Source organism: Phoxinus phoxinus, assembly GCF_949152265.1.
Source record: "Phoxinus phoxinus genome assembly, chromosome: 7".
Lineage (NCBI taxonomy): Eukaryota > Metazoa > Chordata > Actinopteri > Cypriniformes > Leuciscidae > Phoxinus > Phoxinus phoxinus.
In genome coordinates this window covers 6,781,971-6,802,836 of record NC_136882.1, presented here as the reverse complement: position 1 = coordinate 6,802,836, position 20,866 = coordinate 6,781,971, and the positions used below count along the sequence as shown (strand labels likewise).

Here is a 20,866-nt window from a genome sequence, read left to right as displayed (position 1 = left end):
GCCGACGGTGACGTCACACACATACCCTCTATAGAAAGTCTGTGCGCGATTAGACTCCGCCCCTTTTGGAGGCACAGCCCACTTGTGGAGCTCTCCTATCTGCAGCTATATCTACTTGCCTTTAAAAAGGATTTTCATGAATCTGGCCCCATAGTTTTATAAATACGGAGCAGTTGTCAGTGTCATACCTGTGTTGATGCTGCCTACAGCACAGGGCTGCTCAACAGAGCTCTGCGTGTGTGTGTCGTAGGGAAGCCGCACATCCTCCTCACTGCCAGAGACTGATGCGTGCTCAAGTGTGTGATAGTCTTGCGTTCGTCTGCTGAGCAGCGCGAGAGAGATCCCACACAGCATGATACTCGCGAACAACACCACAGATGAGCACAGCACCTACAACACACAAACAACCGCAAAAAGCAGATTACAGCAATGTCTCAGGACCTGTCGTGAAAATATAGTCTTTAGTCACGTCACATTTATTTATACAGCGCTTCTTACAGTACAGATTGTTTCAAAGCAGCTTTACAGAGATAACAGGAAAATAGTGCAATACAGTTTGTTTCCAGAAGAAGATAGTGTCACAGTCCAGCTTAAAAAAGTTCAGTGATGTTGAATTTTTGTAGTAAAAAAGCTATTAATTTAGTTTTTTCTTTTTTTAGTTCTATTTTAGTAATTTAGTTCAAATTTAGTAATCATTATATGATTACTTGCACATTGTGGTTTATCCATTTAGGATGAGTACATTTTCCCAGAGTTTTCATCACAAAACTTTTATGAATTAATCAATCAATCTTTGAAAGATCAACAAAATGGAGCTTCTACGAGTAAAACAATTGAATCTAGGTGGATGATGATGCCATTGCCATGTGATTGTTCTAGGACAATAATGTGCTAATAATGTGTTTAAGCCGGTAAGTATAAGATGACTATTTCAAAGTCAGTTGTAAGTAACACACTTCCTGCTGCCAGCTGGTGGCACTATGACTCACCACAGCCACATCCATGTGATCAGCCCCCATAAACAAACATTCAACACCAATTTGATCTAAATTAGCCGAACAAAACTAAGTTTTAATTGAGAAATTCTGAAAATGTAATATTCTGAGCAAGCTAAAACCTTAGTTCACACATATTTTTTGTTGGCTGAACACCCACAAAAATGTAATCCTATCTGTTTAGAAAAAGTATTTACCAACCATTGAAAGGCATATTCATGTGGACTGACATACAATCAAAATTAGACTGCATTTTAGTCAAAAGGACTGTTAAAGAGATAGTTCAAAAATGAAAATTCGGTCATCATTTACTCACCCTCAAGTTGTTTTAAACCTGTATGAGTTTCTTCCTTCTGCTGAACACAAAAGAAGATCTTTTGAAGAATGTTGGTAACCAAGAGAGTTGATTGGACTCAGTATTATTTTTCCTACTATAGAAGTCAATGGCTACCATCAACTGTTTGATTACCATCATTCTTCAAAATATCTTCTTTTGTGTTCAGCAGAAGAAAGAAACGAATACAAGTTTGGAACAACTTGAGGGTGAGTAAATGATGACAGACTTTTCATGTTCTGTCAGGGCCACTATCGTCAAATACGATTGATTATTAGCATACAGTTTGGATTGGCGGTATGGTTCTGTTCTGGGCGAGAACTCCCTGCGGATCCATGCAGCCTAGCATGTATAAGAGCAGCAATTATGTGCTGTGTGTGTACACGCGCGTGTGTGTGTGTGTGTGTGTGTGTGTGTGTGTGTGTGTGTGTGTGTGTGTGTGTGAGAGTGAGTGTGAGAAGAGCGGAGAAGAGTCTTAGTCTGGTATTTGCTTTCTTGTTCTAGCCAATATACTCTTGTAAATAGGAGCGTCCTGTGCATAGCATTTCATCTTTTGTATCATGAGATTTGAGCAAAAAATGCTTTCATTATATTTGTACCTGCGTCTTTCCATAAAAGAAAGCGGAGTCGATGGTGTCTGGCATTCTGTGCCCTGATAGGAGGAGGACACTCACAGCCAGGACAGGTAAACTGCGGGACAGCGAGAGAGAAGACAGCAGACATCAGTGCCTCTAGCTCAAAAACACTGGACTTCAGTTATTGTCAGAGAAACGGCTTTATCGGCAGTCTTGTTTTCAGAAGTATTTTCCTCATTCTTTCAGAAATTCTGCAGTGGATCATGTTAAAGTTTCTTTATTGTTAAAGTCCCCTGTAGTCAATAATGTTATCCCTTAAAACTCATCTTTGATCACCAAAATTACATATTTATGTTTTTTCCTGTAAAAAAAAAAAAAAAAAAAAAATCTAGTATAGAGCTGGTAAGTCCCGCCCCTCCGTAAAACCCCACTGGACCTCAAAGTTGAAAAAGCGTTAATGCAAGTGAATGGGAGAAAATAATTATTTTCTGGTCCCGTTTGAATTGTGCCATGAATGTGAACATATGTTGTCTGTGAATTTTTTATATAATCTTTCGTGTGAAGAATGCTACAATTTAGCGGGTAGAAGTTTGATACGGGTAGACTTTGTGTGAGAGCACTTTGTGGACGACAACTCTTCGCTGCTTTCGGCGCGTTTGAAACGTCAACACCACTAGCTCACGGCTCTAGCTCACGGATCCCGCTAGACATGGCTGTGTCTTTGGTGCACTTCACCGCCTTCTTTCAGGGAGAGGACAAAATCGTTGAGGTTGGCGAAAACCACGGGTAAGTCAACTTTATGGGGTGACGTCACATAGGCGACATGTAGTCTTTCTCGTCATGTCTTTTCCACAACTGCTAGCCGACGAATCATACCATATACTGTCAAACTTGTAACATGAAAGATTATATAAAAAATTCACAGACAACATATGTTCACATTCATGGCACAATTCAAACGGGACCAGAAAATAATTATTTTCTCCCATTCACTTGCATTGACGCTTTTTCAACTTTGAGGTCCAGCGGGGTTTTACGGAGGGGCGGGACTTACCAGCTCTATAGCCTTGCCTCATTTAGTATACGCGGTTCTATGAATCTGCAAATGAGCCCCGCCTCCACTCACTCACACAGCTCAGAGATCCACTCGGCCAACTTACTGAGGTAAACGCTGCACAATGATATCGCTCTTTACAACGTCGGACACATAACGGTAACTAATATGATTAGCCTTTTGCTAATAAAGTGTTGCTAATGTTACACCAACTACGTTCCCGTTCGTAATCTACATAATTCACTCGCTATTGCTAAATCTACCCGATAACCTGGCTTCTCTGGAGACTCCCCCTGCTAGTTCTCAGTTAATGATATGCTAAAGCCCTCCGACACGTTGATCTGATTGGTTACAAGGTAGTTTGTGACGTCAGAAACACCAGCGATTTCAAACCGTGTTTTTGAGACTGTCTTTGGTTCACTGCAGTTTTAAGCAGAAAATACTCAGCAATGCTGTCGACTTATGAATTTACACATGGTTTGTTTTAAAGCAGATTAAAAACACCACATAGACATATAAACAACATTAAAAACTGGATTTTCACCACAGGGGGGCTTTAAGTGTTGTGTAATTTAGCTCATAATAGGGTTATACTGCAGTAAATATAAGTATAAACAGGTTGTGTCTTGTCCAGTAGTGTGATACTCGACTGGTCGCTGTGTAACGGTGTTGAAAGCGCCACTCACCCCCAGCCAGCGATCACAATGAGTCCTGGCCTGAAGCTCAGCTCCTCACTTCTCCTCATGAGCAGCAGAGACAGAGCGATCAGACCTTCACACACAACAGAGCATTCAAACACGGCCAACCAAACCTCTGCCACCTTCACAAACACATCCACTCTTGATCCATTTCAGTGATTTTCTAAAGAAATAATCCATATACCTAGTTTAGCTGCTTACATTACAGTTTGTTGTACTTTTTATGAGCAGAACTACAGTAGTTGCATTATAGTTTCGCATATCCGCTGCTTTTAATAGATATTTTTCATTTAAAAACTCATTTACAAAGGGTACAATTAAAATGTTCGGTTACACTTTATTTTAAGGTGTCATTGTTACAGTGTAATTATATATAAGTACTGAGTGATATATTAATGAACTACATGTACTTACGATAGGGTTAGGGTTTGGATGAGGGTTAGTTGCATGTAATTATGCATATTTACTGTTATTACTATGGTAAGTACATGTGACATATGTAACAAGGACACTGTAAAATCAAGTGTTACCAAATGTCCTTTTAATATGCATAAAATTTGTTTTACATTTTCATGTTACAATATTGAAAACCCCATTTCCAGCAGTTACATGCTAGTTAAGCTTGTAAGTGGCAGTTTTTAATGCAGGTCTGTGGACCAGGTAGTATTTAAAGGTTTTGGGACGTGTGATGTTTAGTGAAATCTTGTTTATTTATGTTTATTTTTTAAATACATACTCTGACGACTCACCAGGCCATATATATGTGCTGTAGAGAGAAGTGTACAGTAGAGTAAAGGTCAACACCTGACCCAGGAAGTTATTCTGTGCCACCACGAAGCTCCACGCTATCATACCAACACAGGCTAATAACTGCAAACACAGGACAGGATTAGCTTGTGCAGAATGCATGGTGGGAAAAGTACAGTGTCTACTCCTCAGTAAGCTCACCTGCGCCACAAAGAGGTTTACGGTGAACACGTGAGGAACTCGGTGAAACTTTCTGCTCAGTAGCAGGACCGCAACACTCCACACCTGCAGGGACAAGAACAACACGAACCGAGCGTTTCAGACATTCTTCAAGTTTTCACAGTATTTTGGACACAACATGTTTAATCACCTCCAGGGAAATGTGTGCATGCACTTACAGCAACGACTTCTCAACAAAACCAGTTGAACTGGTTCAGAGAGTTCAAGTGCATACTTGAATATAGTCATACATAAGTTTAAACCCAACTTCAGTTTCAGTTTTTTTCCCAAGCTATACAGAGAACAGAAACGCAACAGGAAGGAAGTGTCAACAGCTGCAGCTGAGAAGATCATGACACCATCTGAGATTGGAAACACCCAACCCACAATCACACTACACACACATACCCACAAGACCCTTAATGATGATAGCAACATGAAAATGAGTGTTTACATGATTCTCACAACGATTATGCTTAATAACCCGACAACGTGTGTGATCATGCATCGATCTTTGCCCCTTAACCCAATATTTCTTTGCATGTAAAGACTGTTACTGGCATCCTGGCACTTATTCAATGTGTGCATGACTTTGCACACGTCCGCTTATGTTTTGATTGTTATTATTTTATTATCAGCATTTTGTTGTACATGTGAATAAGCTAAATTTCATTTGATTGATCAGATTTTCCTAAATATTCTTGACTTCTGATGGTTTATCTTATCTGAAATCAGGGTCAAAATGTTCAATATATATACAAATATATGTACAAATAAATGAACTCTTTGTGTTCATTTTATATGGTTATGCCATTTTAAAAATTAAGTTTAAATTGAACGACTTTATATTTGTCATGTGGTGTAACCAAGTAATAATATATTGAGTTTAGTGCACAAATCACATTTATTATTATTTATCAACTATATATTTTACAAAAAATGCTTAATTTTTGAAATAAATGTTAAAATAAATATATTACATATAAATAAATTAGATTTTACAACTAAGATTATGACACACTACTTTTCTTTTCAAGAATTTGTTTCTTTTAATGATGCATTTTTCTTCATTATGATATCAGGACAGTTGTTTTATTGTTTGCCCTTCAAAATAAATAAAAAAATTAATAAAAAAATTAATAAACAGACACAAAAAAATGTGCATCATGTTACTTTCTAATCTTTTGTCTCAACTCGTCCAAAACAAAAAAAACATTAGTCTGACAAAATTACAGATTTCCCACAGCATGTACACATTTAATTTCTGGTTTCCACGACATTATCCACAACACTGATAATAACATGGATTTACCTTCATCCCTTAATAATCATTTGCATTATATCCGAGGCAACACAAACATGTGCGCTCAGCACCAGCATGAGGGACGACGAGAACATTACCACACCGCAGCAATTTATGTTTTTAAGAGGAAGCAGAGAAATGGAGAAAGAGAAATGAAAACACACATCTGCGTGTGAGCATGTCGGCACTCACCAATGCAAAAAGGCAGATAATGCTGATGTTGAAGCTAACGTTCTGCAGCGCTGACGCCAGCCGCGCAGAGTCCATCCAGGGAATGGTCAGCAGCCAGGCAGACACGTACATGATGGGAGCCGACAGGAACGTGCCGATCACCATACCTGAGGTCACCTGAGGGAGGACACACTTCATATGTGACCCTGGACCACAAAACCAGTCACATGGGCCAATTTTTTTAAAATTGAGATTCATGCATCATCTGTGAGCTGAATAAATAAGCTTTCCATTGATGTGTGGTTTGTTAGAATATATTTGGCTGAGATACAACTATTGAAAATCTGGAATCTGAGGATGCAAAAAAAATCTAAACATTGAGAAAATCTCCTTTAAAGTTGTGCATTTATGTTCACGATTGTGCAGCATTCACTCACACAAATACACGTTTTATATATTTATATTAGGAAATTTACTAAATATCTTCATGGAACATGATCTTTACTTAATAGCCTAATTTGTTTTCTCATAAAAGAAAAATGGATAATTTTGACCCATACAATGTATTGTTGGCTTTTGCCACAGATATACCCGTGCAATTTGTGACTGGTTTTGTGATCCAGGGTCACATATATGATCACAGTTCTATGATAAACTACATGAGCCGTTTAAAATTAAACTAAACTTAATTAAATAAGGAGGAAAATTAGTGTGCTATTGTGCATAAAGCCACAAGTGGGGTAAGTGGCAAGTAATGAAACAAATGTAGAATATCATCAGACACACACAAACTAAGACGAAAAATTCACATTTACAGTAGCTTTAAAAAAAAAATATGGGAAAAGACATGTTTGAAAGAGATTCATTAGCGTACACTACAACGTTTGGGATCGGTAAGATTTGTTCATGTTTTTGAAAGAAGCCTCTTCTGCTCATCAAAGCTGCATTCATTTGATCAAAAATACAGTAAAATAAAAAAATATTATTACATTTCAAAAGAACGATTTTCTGTTTGAATGTTTTAAAATGTAATTTATTCCTGTGACCAAAGCTGAATTTTCAGCATCATTACTCCAGTCTTCAGTGTCACATGATCCTTCAGAAATCTGTATAATATGATGATCTGATGCTCAAAAAAAAGATGATACATTTTTTTCAGGATTTTTTTTATCAATAGAACGTTCAAAAGAACAGCATTTATTTAAAATAGAGGTTGCACTTCACAATAAGGTCTCATTTGTTAACATTAGTTAATAACTAACATGAAAAAACAATGAGCAATACATTTGTCACAGTATGTACTAATCTTTGTAAAAAAATACAGCTGTTCATCGTTTGTTCATGTTAGTTCATTAACTGATGTTAACAAATACAACCTTTGATTTTAATAATGTATTAGTAATGTTGAAATGCACATTAAAGGGGTCATCGGATGCCCATTTTCCACAAGCTGGTCTGATTCTTTAGGGTCTTCATGTGAAGTGTGTAACGTACTTTGGTTAATTCCTCAATGGTTGTGTAAAACAACACACTTTTACCTCCTCAAAAACAGCTCTGTTCACAGACACTTCTGTCTCTTTATGCATCATATTGCTCAGAAAATCCAAACGGCTTAATTATTGAGATTGTTTAGGCTTTTTGTGGATTAAAATAAATGGATTTTGAATGGATTTTGTTTTCATTGTATAGTGGTGGTGTCCACACACTGCAAAGACAGTGATTTTGCATCCGATGAACCCTTTAACTAAGATTAATAAATGCTGTAGAAGTATTGTTCATTCTTAGTTCATGTTAACAAAGGAAACCTTATTGTAAATGGGCAACGATTAATCGCGATTAATCGCATCCAAAATAAAAGTTTGTGTTTACATAATATATGTACAGTGCCCTCCACAATTATTGGCACCCCTGTTTAAGATGTGGTCGGGGACTTCTAAAAATTCTCCCTTTTTTTAAACAACATAGAACCCAAATACAAAAAAAGAGAAAAATCCAACCTTTTATTTAAGTACATTACTTTGGTGGTAAAAAAAAAATCAAAAATTTAGAAAAAAAAAACCTTGAAATCATGTGTCCCACAATTATTGGCACCCCTAACAATACCGCTGAAAAATGTATTTAATTTTTAAAAAAAAAATTTTTTTGTAGTTGCTAAAGTTGGTCAGGGTATCTAGGAACTTTTAATTAGTAATTCATGACTTCCTGTTTCCCTGGGGTATAAATATGACATGACACAGAGGCCTAATTCTCTTACCCATTTGTCAACATGGCAAAGACAAAAGAACACACCATTCAAATAAGGCAGATGTGTGTTGACCTTCATAAGTCAGGCAATGGCTACAAGAAAATAGCCACTCGCCTTAACTTGCCCATATCTACAGTCAGAGGAATCATTCAGAAGTTTAAAACAACTGGAACAGTGACAAACAAGGCTGGAAGAGGTCCCAAGTTTATCTTGCCACAACGCACAGTGAGGAGGATGGTAAGAGAAGTAAAAAAAAGTCCTTAACTCACTGTCACAGAATTGCATCAAAGAGTGGCATCTTGGGGTCACAAAGTCTCCAAAACAACCATCAGACGCTCTCTACATGCCAACAAGCTGTTTGGGAGGCATGCAAGGAAAAAGCCTTTTCTCACTAACACTCACAAACGTAAACGTCTGGAGTTTGCTAAGCGGCACTGGGACTTCAACTGGGATTGTGTGCTTTGGTCAGATGAGACTAAGATTGAGCTTTTTGGCAACAAACACTCTAAGTGGGTCTGGCGTAAAACAAAAGATGAGTATGCCGAAAAGCACCTCATGTCTACAGTGAAGTATGGTGGAGGATCTGTGATGCTGTTGGCCTGTTTCTCTTCCAAAGGCCCTGGGAACCTTGTCAGGGTGCATGGCATTATGAACGCTTTGAACTACCAGGACATTTTAAATAAAAACCTGATGGCCTCTGCCAGAAAGCTGAAGATGGGTCGTCAATTGGGTCTTTCAGCAGGATAATGATCCAAAACATGAGGCAAAATCTACACAAAAATGGTTCAGCAGTCACAAACTAAGGTCCTCCCATGGCCATCTCAGTCCCCAGACCTCAACACAATCGAAAACCTGTGGGGCGAGCTAAAGAGGAGAGTGCATAAGAGAAGACCCAGGACACTGGATGATCTAGAAAGATTGTGCAAAGAAGAATGGTCAAAGATCCCTCTCTCTGTGTTCTCCAATCTTGTGAAATGTTATAGGAGGAGATTAAGTGCTGTCTTGTTGGCAAAAGGGGGTTGTACAAAGTATTAACATCAGGGGTGCCAATAAATGTGGGACACATGATTTCAAGTTTTTGTTTTTCTAAATTTTAGATTTTTTTTTTACCACCAAAGTAATGTACTTAAATAAAAGGTTGGATTTTTCTCTTTTTTTGTATTTGGGTTCTATGTTGTTTAAAAAAAAAGGATAATTTTTAGAAGTCCTCGACCACATCTTAAACAGGGGTGCCAATAATTGTGGAGGGCACTGTATGTGTACTGTGTATAATTATTTTGTAAATATAAATACACACACATGCATGTAAATATTTAAAGTAAATGTGTTTTTATATATACAAAATAATTATACACAGTACACATACATATATTATTTAAACACAAACTTTTATTTTGGATGCGATTAATCGCGATTAATCGTTGCCCATCCCCATTTTACAGTGTCATTGTTACATGTAGTTCCTGTGGTAATAATTATAAATGATGCATAATTACATGCAGCTAACACTAAACCAAACCCTCATCCTAACCCTAATCGTTTAGTAAGTACATGTTGTTCATTTGTATTACTCAGTGCTTAAATGTATAAGTAAGTACAGTAACACGGACAATTTAAAATAAAGGGTTACAAAAAAAAAAAATCGTACTAATGGCAAACTTTTGAGTGGTGGAGGAGTAGAAAAGCACATCTACACGAGGTACATACCACCTCCAGCTCCATGTTGTACTGCGCTGCGTATATGGCCACACTGGGGGCAGTGGGGAAGACTCCATACAGAAAGGCGTAGTTTGACAAACTGGTGTGGTTCAGTGAGCTTCTGGTTCCACAGTCCAAAACCTCAACCATCCCTCTACAGATCAGAGGCATCATCAGCCTAAAGAGGATGAAACCGAGATCTTCAGATTACAGCAATGTTAGAATTAGACCTTTTGATCTCACTTATTGATAATACCTGAATGCATTTAAATAAAGCACACAGGTAGAGTTCAGATAAAACAGATGAGTGGTTTCAAGCAGTGTTTCTGTCCTCTAGCTAAGCTTGTGTGTTTAAAGCACATGGGTTAACTCTGTTAATGCTCTGAGAAACATTCCCATTGGAGCAACACAGTGTTGAACTGTTGCCAAGTTTCACTAGAAGCCGCTACCTGCATTTTTACAGATATTCAAAATCAAATACCCCAAGGGCATGAACATTAAATTAGTATTATTGCCTTAGTAACACATACAAAGATCAGAGTGAGAGTCTAGAAGACTGTTTAAATGCATTATGCATTACCAATGTACAGTCAAAAGTTGTCTCACTCACATCTTATTTACACTTGTGCATATTTGAATCTTGCATCTCACAACACGCTGTGAGGCTTGACGTCAATGGTTCTCGTGTGTCCCGTGAACTGTGTTGGGGGTTACACATTACAAGTAAAGATTTTTTTTAATTACACATTAATATTTGAGTTACTTAATTCATGTTACTTTAATTTGCCTAAATGAACTAAATTCTTCTCTATGATGTAGTCACTTAGACATGAGCACTCATGCGCGGGAACAGACTAAACATTAAAAAGTAACAACACGTTAATTTTTAACTTTCAATAAAAAGAGATGTATAGTAGGTAATATACTGTAAGCCGTATTTTTAAGATATCTTTTGTATGGCATGAACAGCTCTAGGGGTCAGGAAATATTCTAACGCCTTGTTGTCCACACTAATACTTTTTTTCTATGAAAACGCATCTTTTTAACATAAAGCATTGGTAACACTTGTGAAACTTGTTTCCAGGCCTGAGAGAATACACTCTGTATTGATAACGGTTTTCTTTTTTTATATATATATATATTTTTTATTATTATGATGATTATTAATACTGTTTTGGTATATATGTAATTGCATATACTTACAAGAGTCTTTGATTTACAAAATTATTAAAGGCCTGCTTTCTGTATTTTTCCTCGAAAGGGAAAATAAAAATTACAAACGCATCTTTTTCCTTTCCCTCTTCACCGTTTTTGTCCTGCGAAAACTGAGCTATTTGAAATCGCTTTCCAAAAGTGGATAAATTTCAACAGGAGAAGAAATTTCAACTTTCTAAAAAAAAGAAACACAAATGTGATGTTTATCTAAAGTCATTTTTGCTTATTTGTATGGTTGAATTAGATCATTGAAGGTCAGCAGCTGCAAAGACATTGGTTAATAAAGTGAGATTAAATACATAAAGTATATTTATGTGATCTAACATATTTAATTATTGCAGGTTTTATGAATATTCTGAGTTTGCATTTTATTGTTTTTGTTCATTTTGATGAATACTGAATCTGTTTTTGTGCAAGTGAGATAAGTAAATGCTCTCATTTAGTATAGATCTACAATAACATGTTTACACAGTGCACACAATGCCTCTGCACTTTACTCACAATTACTCTCCCCATGGGGACAGCAGGGACTGACCTAGTAAATCACTGGCAAGGAGGTGGCATGAGCAACACCAAAGCAAAGCAAGCAAGATTCAATCATCTATAATCTATACTAGAGCTGCAGGATTAATTGCTAAAAGATTGTGATCTCAATTCAAACACCTACAGAATCACAATCTTTATTTCTAAATGACAGCAATTTGGCCATGTGTCTATTAAACCTTTGCCAAGTACAATCACAGTGATCATTCAGATCTGTGTTGCAGCAGAGCCAGAGAAAGCTTGTGTCATGTACAGGTATGAAACAGTTTCACAGACAGTATTTTCAATCACACAGTATCATTATTTCTGCCTTACAATAATTCAAATTATCACAGAAGTACTGGAATAAGAGTTTATAGTTTCCCATCTGTCAGTCACTACAACGTTATGTCAACTGACAAATGGGGTCTTACTTGGGAGCCCCAATCGCCTCTGAGTTTAAGAAAAATAGCCAATGGATTTGGTGAGTGAAACTAGGCCGCATTCAAAGGGTTTTTCCATTCTCAAAGAGCAGTGCACATTTAAGAGCAGCAAAATTCCCCTTAGTGCTTAGCCTAAGTGCAAAGAGCAGATTTCTCTAAAAAAAGCAACCACGGTCAACAAGCATCTTTTTAAAGGTGCCTTTCCATCCGTGCATTTCTGAATGTGGTCATTTCCTGTCTTCATCTGATGGCCACGATCTATGTCTCTCACGTCACATGCAAGAAGGCGGCACAGCCCCTCCCTCAGGTGCGCTAAACCCTCCAAACGTCCATCGAAGTGGCCCTGATACGGGGAAGCCCAGAGGTGTGGGGATCTGCTCTTGACCACGGAGAATCCGTGTTTTCGTCTTCTTTCGGTTCCGCCGCTGGCTCAACGGACAGTGGTTCCCATATTATCAATTTGTTACAAACTAAACAAAGAGAAGTTTCCTCAATCTCTGGGGCATACATACAGTCTGGAGGGTGAGCGATGCTATGCTTCCTCATTTTCAGCCCCCACTTTCACATTTGCCACGAGGTCACAATTCGAGGAGGTGTTGCCTCCTTACACATCTCCAGTCATTCTTTTTGCGGGATCGTTTGAGCAAAATAAGCGTCACACCAAACTCACTGTCTCTATTTCATGACGTTATGCTTCCCAGGTTGGGCCCCAGTGCTCCCCCATGCCGCCCCACTGTGGGTACGCCGGTTGTCCCCTTGGTGCCACTCACACAGAGCCTGGCTAGCGTGTCACAGCATATCCTATCTTGCAGACTCTTGCGGACAATCAGACTCTGCTATGTGATTTAGTTTACCAGGTATCTCCAGAAGTTCAGTGGAGTCTTCTTTCCCTCTGTGGCAGGCAAAGTTGCCCCTGTCCTGCGCACAATATTGTGGTCCTGATGGCGAAGGACGCAATAGAGCCGGTCCCTTCAGCCGAGATGAAGATGAGGTTTTACATCATCGTACCCAAGAAAGGCGGTGGGTTACGGCCGATCATGGAACTGCGAGTTTAGAACAAGGCCCTTCACAAGTTCCCTATAAAAATGCTGACACAGAACCGCATTCTCACTTGCATCCATCCCCAAGATTGGTTTGCAGGAATCGACTTGCAGGACTTCCATGCCTCGATTCTGCATCGCCACAGACCGTTTCTTTGGTTTACCCAATTAGGGTTGGGCATATCAGTGAAATGTCCTCCCCTTTTGGCTGTCCCTGTCTCCCTGCGTCAGTACTAAGGGAAAGGGAAGTGGGCAATCACATTCCCAACTATCTCAACGCCTTGCTCATTCTAGCTCATTCTCGAGATCTGTTGTGCAAACAAAGGGACCTGGTGCTCAGGCACGTCAGCCATCTGGGACTTTGGGTCAAATGGGAAAAGAGTAAGCTCTCCCCTGTGCAGAGCATCTCTTTTCTCTGTATTGAATATTAGACTCGGTCAGAATGACGACGCATCTCACCAATAAGCGCACACAGTCAGTGCTGAACTACCTGAATGCATTCAGGAGCAAAACAGTGGTTCCACTGAAACATTTTCAGAGGCTCCTGGGGCACATGGCATTCGCAGCCGAGGTCACACCGCTCGGATTGATGCATATGAGACCGCTACAGAACTGGCTACACAGCTGAGTTCTGAGGTTATCACACCCGTCTGTCCCCTAACTTTTAGCCCTAGGTCAGATCTTGCCTTCCTACGAGCCGGGGTGCCCTTAGAACAACTATCCAGGCACGTTGTTGTGACAACAGATGCCTTTAGAATGGGCTGGGCGCTGTATGCAATGGGTACACAGCTTGGGCTCCTAGACGGGACCTTGACTGCGATAGCATATCAATTGCCTGGAGTTGATGGCAGTGCTGCTCGCCCTGCACTCAGAGTGTTGCCTCCATCTGGGCATTGGTGCGCAGTGCCTGTTATCTGCAGAGATGCGGGCTGGGCGACACCTAATACCTTCGTGAGTGGAGCCAGTTTCTTCCCATGTGTAGGGCATTAAACGATAATATGCTGGAAGGCTGCCTCTGTGTCTTACTTCCAGCACCATTTCCCTCTAAGAGGAGGGATATGAGTGCCTTCTTGGCTCTCCAGCTGAGTATCCAGCTTGGCAATCCCTGGATTGAGTTTCCTCTGAGCGTCCTTCAGCAGTCAGAGGTGGGCAGAGGAGTCTGATGCCAGGCCCAGTACTCGAGTGCATACCTGCTCGGTCAGACTCTGTGCTGGGCTAGATGCCCAATGTGTTGTGATTCCCCCTTGGTAATCCCCAATGTGTTGTGGTTCCCCCTTGGTATTCCCCAATGTGTTGTGATTCCCCCTTGGTAATCCCCAATGTGTTGTGATTCCCCCTTGGTAAATCCCATATGTGTATTCTTCCACAGTACGGTTTCCCTGTCAGTAAATCGGTGTGTTTCCCTGGGCAGATTTACTCTGCCCCGTCTCTGCGACTCTAGTAGTTCCATCCCTGTCTAGGTAGGACCTTCCTCAGAGGCCTTATAGGTTACGACTCAAAGAAAGCAGTTGCCAAAAAGGCACTGTACAGCTTGCCAGAATCTGCATCTCCATCACTTGTAAAACAGTTCAATGGTTGTGGCATTTTCCATAGGGACCCCATTTGTCAGTCGACATAACGGTGTAGTGACTGACAGATAGGGAATGTCTAGGGTACTGATGTAACCCTCGTTCTCTGATAGAGGGAACGGTGACGGTATGTGCCCCCTGCCACAACCGTGAATCACCACTGAATGGCGGGGAAGCCCACATCTCGGCTTTTCAGCATAAACCTGAATGATTTGATGCGTGCCGCCGTCTTATACACCCACAAGTTTGGGGGAGTGGCTCGGCATGCAAATTACACTCGCCAATTCCACTGGCCATTTTCTAAAACTCAGAGGTGCTTGGGTGTTCAGATATAAACACTGATGTCTACGGTAGTGATCAAAATAGCTTAAATATGTCTTAAAAACTGTTTGATTAAAAGATATAGAAAAAACTGTATAAAATATTTAGGCATAACATAAGGCAAGTTATCATAATATGTGGTGTAGGTGTAGATACAAGGGCGTAGGAACCGGGGGCTTTGTCCAATTCACAGCTTGACTGTCTAAAACACCATTTGGTTTCATTGTATGGAAAAGAGCATCATGGACATTCTGCTAAACATCTTTTGTGTTCCATAGAAGAATAAAAATCAGTTTTGGAATGACAAACGATGACAGTATATTCTATCTTTTATTACTCAAAAATTGCATGGTAGACTTACAGTTTTGCCGTGATGAGGAGAATCAGGGCTACCACAGTAGAGCGGGTAAGTTTTTTCAGCTGACCCACCATGGACAGACCCAGATAAAAGAGCGCTGCTCCTCCAAAAGAGTTTGCCAGACCATCTACAAATTCCTCCATGAAGGGAGGGATCTTCTGGCCCAGCAGAAAGTGCGAAATGAGCCCGATCACCACCATAAAGACAATGGGGTTTTTGACAACTTGAAGGACCACCAAACCCAGCACTCGCAGCTTACTCTGCTGGTGAAGTTCACCATTTCTCCACCTCTGCACCTCACAGAATGCAAAGCCCAGCGGGTTTAGGACCATGAGGGAGACTGGAGCCACCAGGTAGATGTACTGAAGGTACTCAGGGTGGGTGTTGCGATACAGAGCTTCAACTGTGGAGGACGCAAAGGAACAACATTAACAAAATGCTCACTAACACTGAAAATAATGTTATCATTTACTCAAGTAGGCTTGGCCATTCTTCAAAAAATACCCCTTGCAAGGCAGAAAGATAATATGGGTTTGGAATAGCATGTGTTGTCAATGGCTAAAATGAGAAGTTAAATTCCCTCTTCCTGTTTGGGATCTTTAGTAAATTCTTTTTTCAGTGCGATTTGACCTTTGCTTACTCAAATTTCTGGGTTAAAGGTATATTGAGCAACATTTACCTTATACAACATCAACCAATATTGTAAGTATAAAGGCCACAACACCGCTATAACGATGTCATCACACAGGAATTATATTATTGGAATCAGTTTCAGGGTGCAAAAAACAAACAAACATTGACAGCCAATCAGAATCCACTTGACTTTAAAGAGCTTGAGCATTTAAAGAGGCAGACGATAAAACTGCAACACACAGAGAACTTTATTGTGCATTGGTTCGGATGCTAATATAGCTATCATTATAGTTATTGTTAAGTATAGTTATTGTATCATAGTTATTGTTAAAGTTTTCGTTATTGGTGTGAACGTGCCTTAGGGCTTATTCTCTGTGTTTATTGCTTGCGAAGACATAATACGACAATAACTGATATATCGACATTTCTACATTCATTCCTGGGGGAATCAATGTCATGGATGAAGGCTGAATCACACTTTAGTTTAGGGTCCAATTCTCACTATTAACAAAGACTTTTGCCTCAGTTAACTCCTAATTGCTGTAAATTAATTGTTAGTAAGGTAGTTGTTAAGTTTAGGTATTGGGTGGATCAAAGGAACACGCCGACTTTTTGGGACTTTAGCTTATTCGCCGTATCCCCCAGAGTTAGATAAGTCCATACATACCCTTTTCGTCTCTGTGCGTGCCGTAACTCTGTCTGACACACCCACCGCTAGCCTAGCTTAGCATAACGACTGGAGGTAAACGGCTCCAGCTAGCATACTGCTCCCAATAAGTGACAAAATAACGCCAACATTTTCCTATTCACATGTTGTGATCTGTATAGTCACAGCGTGTACAAATAACAAGGTCACATGAGACACAGCCATCTTCTATCCGTATACAAACTGGGAACTATATTCTCAGAAGGCGGAGCACTGCTACTTCTGCGGAGTGATGTGCTCGCAGCGCCTGAGAAGCCCCGTGGTGAGCAGCAGAGTATAATTATTATAATAATAATAATTATTATTATTATTAATCACTCCGCCCAAGTAGCAGTGCTTCGCCTTCTGAGAATATAGTTCCCAGTACGGTATGTATATGATTAGAAGATGGCTGTGTCTCATGTGATCTTGTTATTTGTACACGCTGTGACTATACAAACGCTGTCTCTATAGCACGCAGTGTGTTTATCGTGTAATTTATACGCGAAAATTAGTTTTTACGTGCATAGGATACGCATGGGTTGGTTAGGGTAGGTTTAGTAGATGTGATTCGCCTTCTGAGAATATAGTTCCCAGTATGTATACGGTTAGAATATGGCTGTGTCTCATGTGACCTTGTTATTTGTACACGCTGTGAGTGTGACTATACAAATCACAACATGTAAATAGGAAAATGTTGGCGTTATTTTGTCACTTATTGGGAGCAGTATGCTAGCTGGAGCCGTTTATCTCCAGTCTTTGTGCTAAGCTAGGCTAGCGGTGGGTGCGTCAGACAGAGTTACGGCACGCACGGGGATGAAAAGGGTATGTATGGACTTATCTAACTCTGGGGGATACGGGGAATAAGCTAAAGTCCCAAAAAGTCGGTGTGTTCCTTTAAAGGATGTAGAAAATGGTCATGCAGAATAAGACATTAATGTGTGCTTTAGAAGTACTAATAAATGGCCAATATCCTAGTAATATGCACGCTAATAATGAAAATTGGACCCTAAACTAAAGTGTTACCATTTTGTTTCATTTTTGCAAATCGATTCATAAAGTAATGTTGTTTCAAGATCTTGCTTTTTTTCCACCACAGGTGATTATATAAATGTAAACATTGATTTATGGTTTTTTTGTTAACCATTTAGTTTGTAACCATTTCTAAATAAATGTTTTTTCAATGTTCAAATAACTGACATTTCAACTGGCTGAGGTGAATCATACTAGTATTATGAGCAAATGCACTCAAGACAATGAAAATGAACCTCAAACTAAACTAACAGGCTGTACAGCACCTGGATTGTGTTACGAACGTTTCATGCGTGGTTAAAACTCTGAGTAGATGAAAGTAAAAGAACAAACGTGCACACAGTCAGAAATATTACATTTTAGGGTTTGAGTTTTTTGTTTTGTTCAGTAACCGTAATGAGTTTCCTTATGGTAACATGTTTATTACACATACTGTATTTATTTAGGGCTGGTCCTTTTCTACTCACCTATAGGGAACCCCAGAGCAAAGTCATTACTCTGTGTGGCAAATATCGAGAACAGGCCCGCTTTGGAGAACCGACTCTCTCTGTTTGCCACCAAAAGTGTGAGTACACACACAAAAAAGAACACAGACACTTTTGCCACCAGAATACTAAAGAAGAATGGCCAGATTACATCCCCAAAGTCCAGCAGCACCATGTTTTTGAAAAGCAGAGCTGGAAGCGCAAACTTGGACACAAAGCTGCCCAGTCCTTTGGCTTGTGTAGATGGGATGATGTTTGTACGGCCTGCGACGTATCCGCAGAGAATGATCCCGAAACATTCGAGCAGGGCTGGGAGCAGTTTGTCAATTGACATGCTGGGGGGGACGGGGTCAGATCCATCCCCGCTGAAGATGGAAATATTAACCGGCAGATCATCCATCCTGAGTTTGGCTACAGGCCCATCATAGACGTGTCAATCGGAAAACTATTGTAAAGTAACTAAACATTCTGAAAAGTAAAGAAAAAGAGTTCATTCGTTTACTCAAAAAGACAATTTTGCATGACTTTTCATTAGAATACAAAATATAAACATGTCTAGTGAATATTTAATGTATGGATGGAATATGTGTTTCTAACTGAACGTTATACAGCACAGTGAATATTTGAATATATCCTGGTATTTGCATAAAATGGCTCTGAATGATTACCATATGTGTGTGTGCCATGGTATCATGCTACCAAATCAACTATACTTTATAATAGCATATAATAAATATAAATGGTTTGATGAATATACATATATATATAGAGAGAGAGAGCCTAAAATGAACACTCGTCAAATGCCAAATGAGAGTATATGAAAGTTGACGGGCCAGTGCTGAATCGACATGGAAGTTTAATTCTTGCAAATGTAAATACTAAAGCGCAATTCGTTACTCATGCGATGTGTGGGAAGTTTAAACATCCGAAGCGGATTACTTCTACTTTTTTCTTCTGCTATTAGTTAGGCTAGTAGTTGTAGCTGTTGTATCAAACTTGTACTAGAGTGAAATTGTGAATTTTCACTGGTATCTAAAATGTTGGTGTCATAATTGCCAGTAAAAATATTTATGGCGGTTAAATATAACAAAAATATCCTCCTTATGGTCATGATACACATGCATTTTGCTGTGAAATCTTTACTGATTTTTATATACAGCAACAATATGTTTAATATAACAATAACTTTTATATTGCTATTAACTTTTATATTGCTATTAATATTTTAAGATGAACATTTACTGGACTGAAGAAATTTAGGTTAGTTCTTTTTAAATTTTAAAATGGAAGTATTAACAAATATGATCCATTTTGAGGTACGCATATTAGTTAATCTCTCCATCATCATTTTATATTTATAAGCATTTTATGGAAGTATTGTTCCACTTAGGCCTATATAAAGATCTCATTGACTTCTATAGCAAGCATCAGAATTTAATCTTATTTTGCACCCATATAAATAACAACAACTGCAACAAATTGCCGATTTTTGCTCAGTTTGGGCCTCTGAATAAAACGTGTTTTTGTTTTGTTTTTCTTCATCGAGTATGAGTTATGAGTATGAGCTCCATATTCTCACTATGGGCTATATTACCATTTGAGTTATAAAAGTCTGGCGTATCAAATATGATACAAAACATAAAACACATATGATGCAACACAACTTTTATTTTCTTGTGCAATGTCATATTTTGTCTAAACGTAAGGTTCAATAAACTGTTCCATTGAACAAAACAAAAACGCTTTAGGGTTAAAAATGCACTGTGACCTGTTCTTTCTAATCAAACTTGTTACACAGACAGACACGTGTTTTCTTTCTAGTCAAACCCTGGAGCACTTTAGCATGATCCAGTGATGGTCTCAGATGGATTTATGTTTTCACTTCAAGATAATATTACAGTCCTGTCTGTCATGGTAACGTTACCAGTTTACTTTCTGGTACTAGTTTGAATTGTAAACAATAGCGCATGTTAGTAGGCAATATATCTAACAAGAACACCAGGATCTTTTTAGATGTACTGGGTTCTGTATGTACAGTGAGTTGTTGACAGACTCACCGGATCAGCTGAATCCTGTAAATCCGATCTAGTGTGTGAGAAACACACACACACAAACACACTTTCACTCATCATGCCGTCTCTTTCAGATGTCATTGAGCAGTGATCTCAGATCCATATGCTCTTCCGCATCGCCTCTGCTTTGTCTGTGTGGTGTAAGCATGAGTCTTGTTATCTCAGTACTAACACACACACACTCACACACACCGCTGCAGTGAAGTTATCATCACACTCGCCAATAGAAAGCAGTCAAGGGTGTGCGCATGCGCACAAGCCCACAGGGACCTTTCACGTGGTGCTTTGCTTTGCATAAGTCAGAAATAAACAACACACGTAATATGGAAACCTCCTTTATTAAAATATATATATATATGAAAACTCTCGATTCTATGGGAATAAGACTTACATTTCACACATCCAAAAATGTTATTCCATTCGGAAGAACTGAACTTCACCGTATTAACTGCT

At 39.2% G+C, this 20,866-nt stretch overlaps 1 protein-coding gene across 3 annotated transcripts in view; it reads right to left on the bottom strand.

Moving 5' to 3' along the window:
• gpr155a (G protein-coupled receptor 155a) overlaps positions 1-20,614 on the bottom strand; it is a 30,502-nt gene extending 9,888 nt beyond the window's left edge. For all 3 annotated transcript variants that reach the window (XM_079619775.1, XM_079619777.1, XM_079619776.1), the window contains exons 1-10: positions 20,399-20,614; positions 18,324-18,809; positions 15,510-15,909; positions 10,049-10,217; positions 6,118-6,273; positions 4,605-4,688; positions 4,406-4,526; positions 3,645-3,729; positions 1,929-2,019; positions 189-390 (exon numbers count right to left, since the gene is read on the bottom strand). In XM_079619775.1, coding sequence (XP_079475901.1) covers positions 189-390; positions 1,929-2,019; positions 3,645-3,729; positions 4,406-4,526; positions 4,605-4,688; positions 6,118-6,273; positions 10,049-10,217; positions 15,510-15,909; positions 18,324-18,741 — 1,726 coding nt within the window. In that variant the 5' untranslated portion in view covers positions 18,742-18,809; positions 20,399-20,614. The remainder of the gene's footprint in view (positions 1-188; positions 391-1,928; positions 2,020-3,644; positions 3,730-4,405; positions 4,527-4,604; positions 4,689-6,117; positions 6,274-10,048; positions 10,218-15,509; positions 15,910-18,323; positions 18,810-20,398) is intronic.
• Positions 20,615-20,866: the final 252 nt, after the last annotated feature.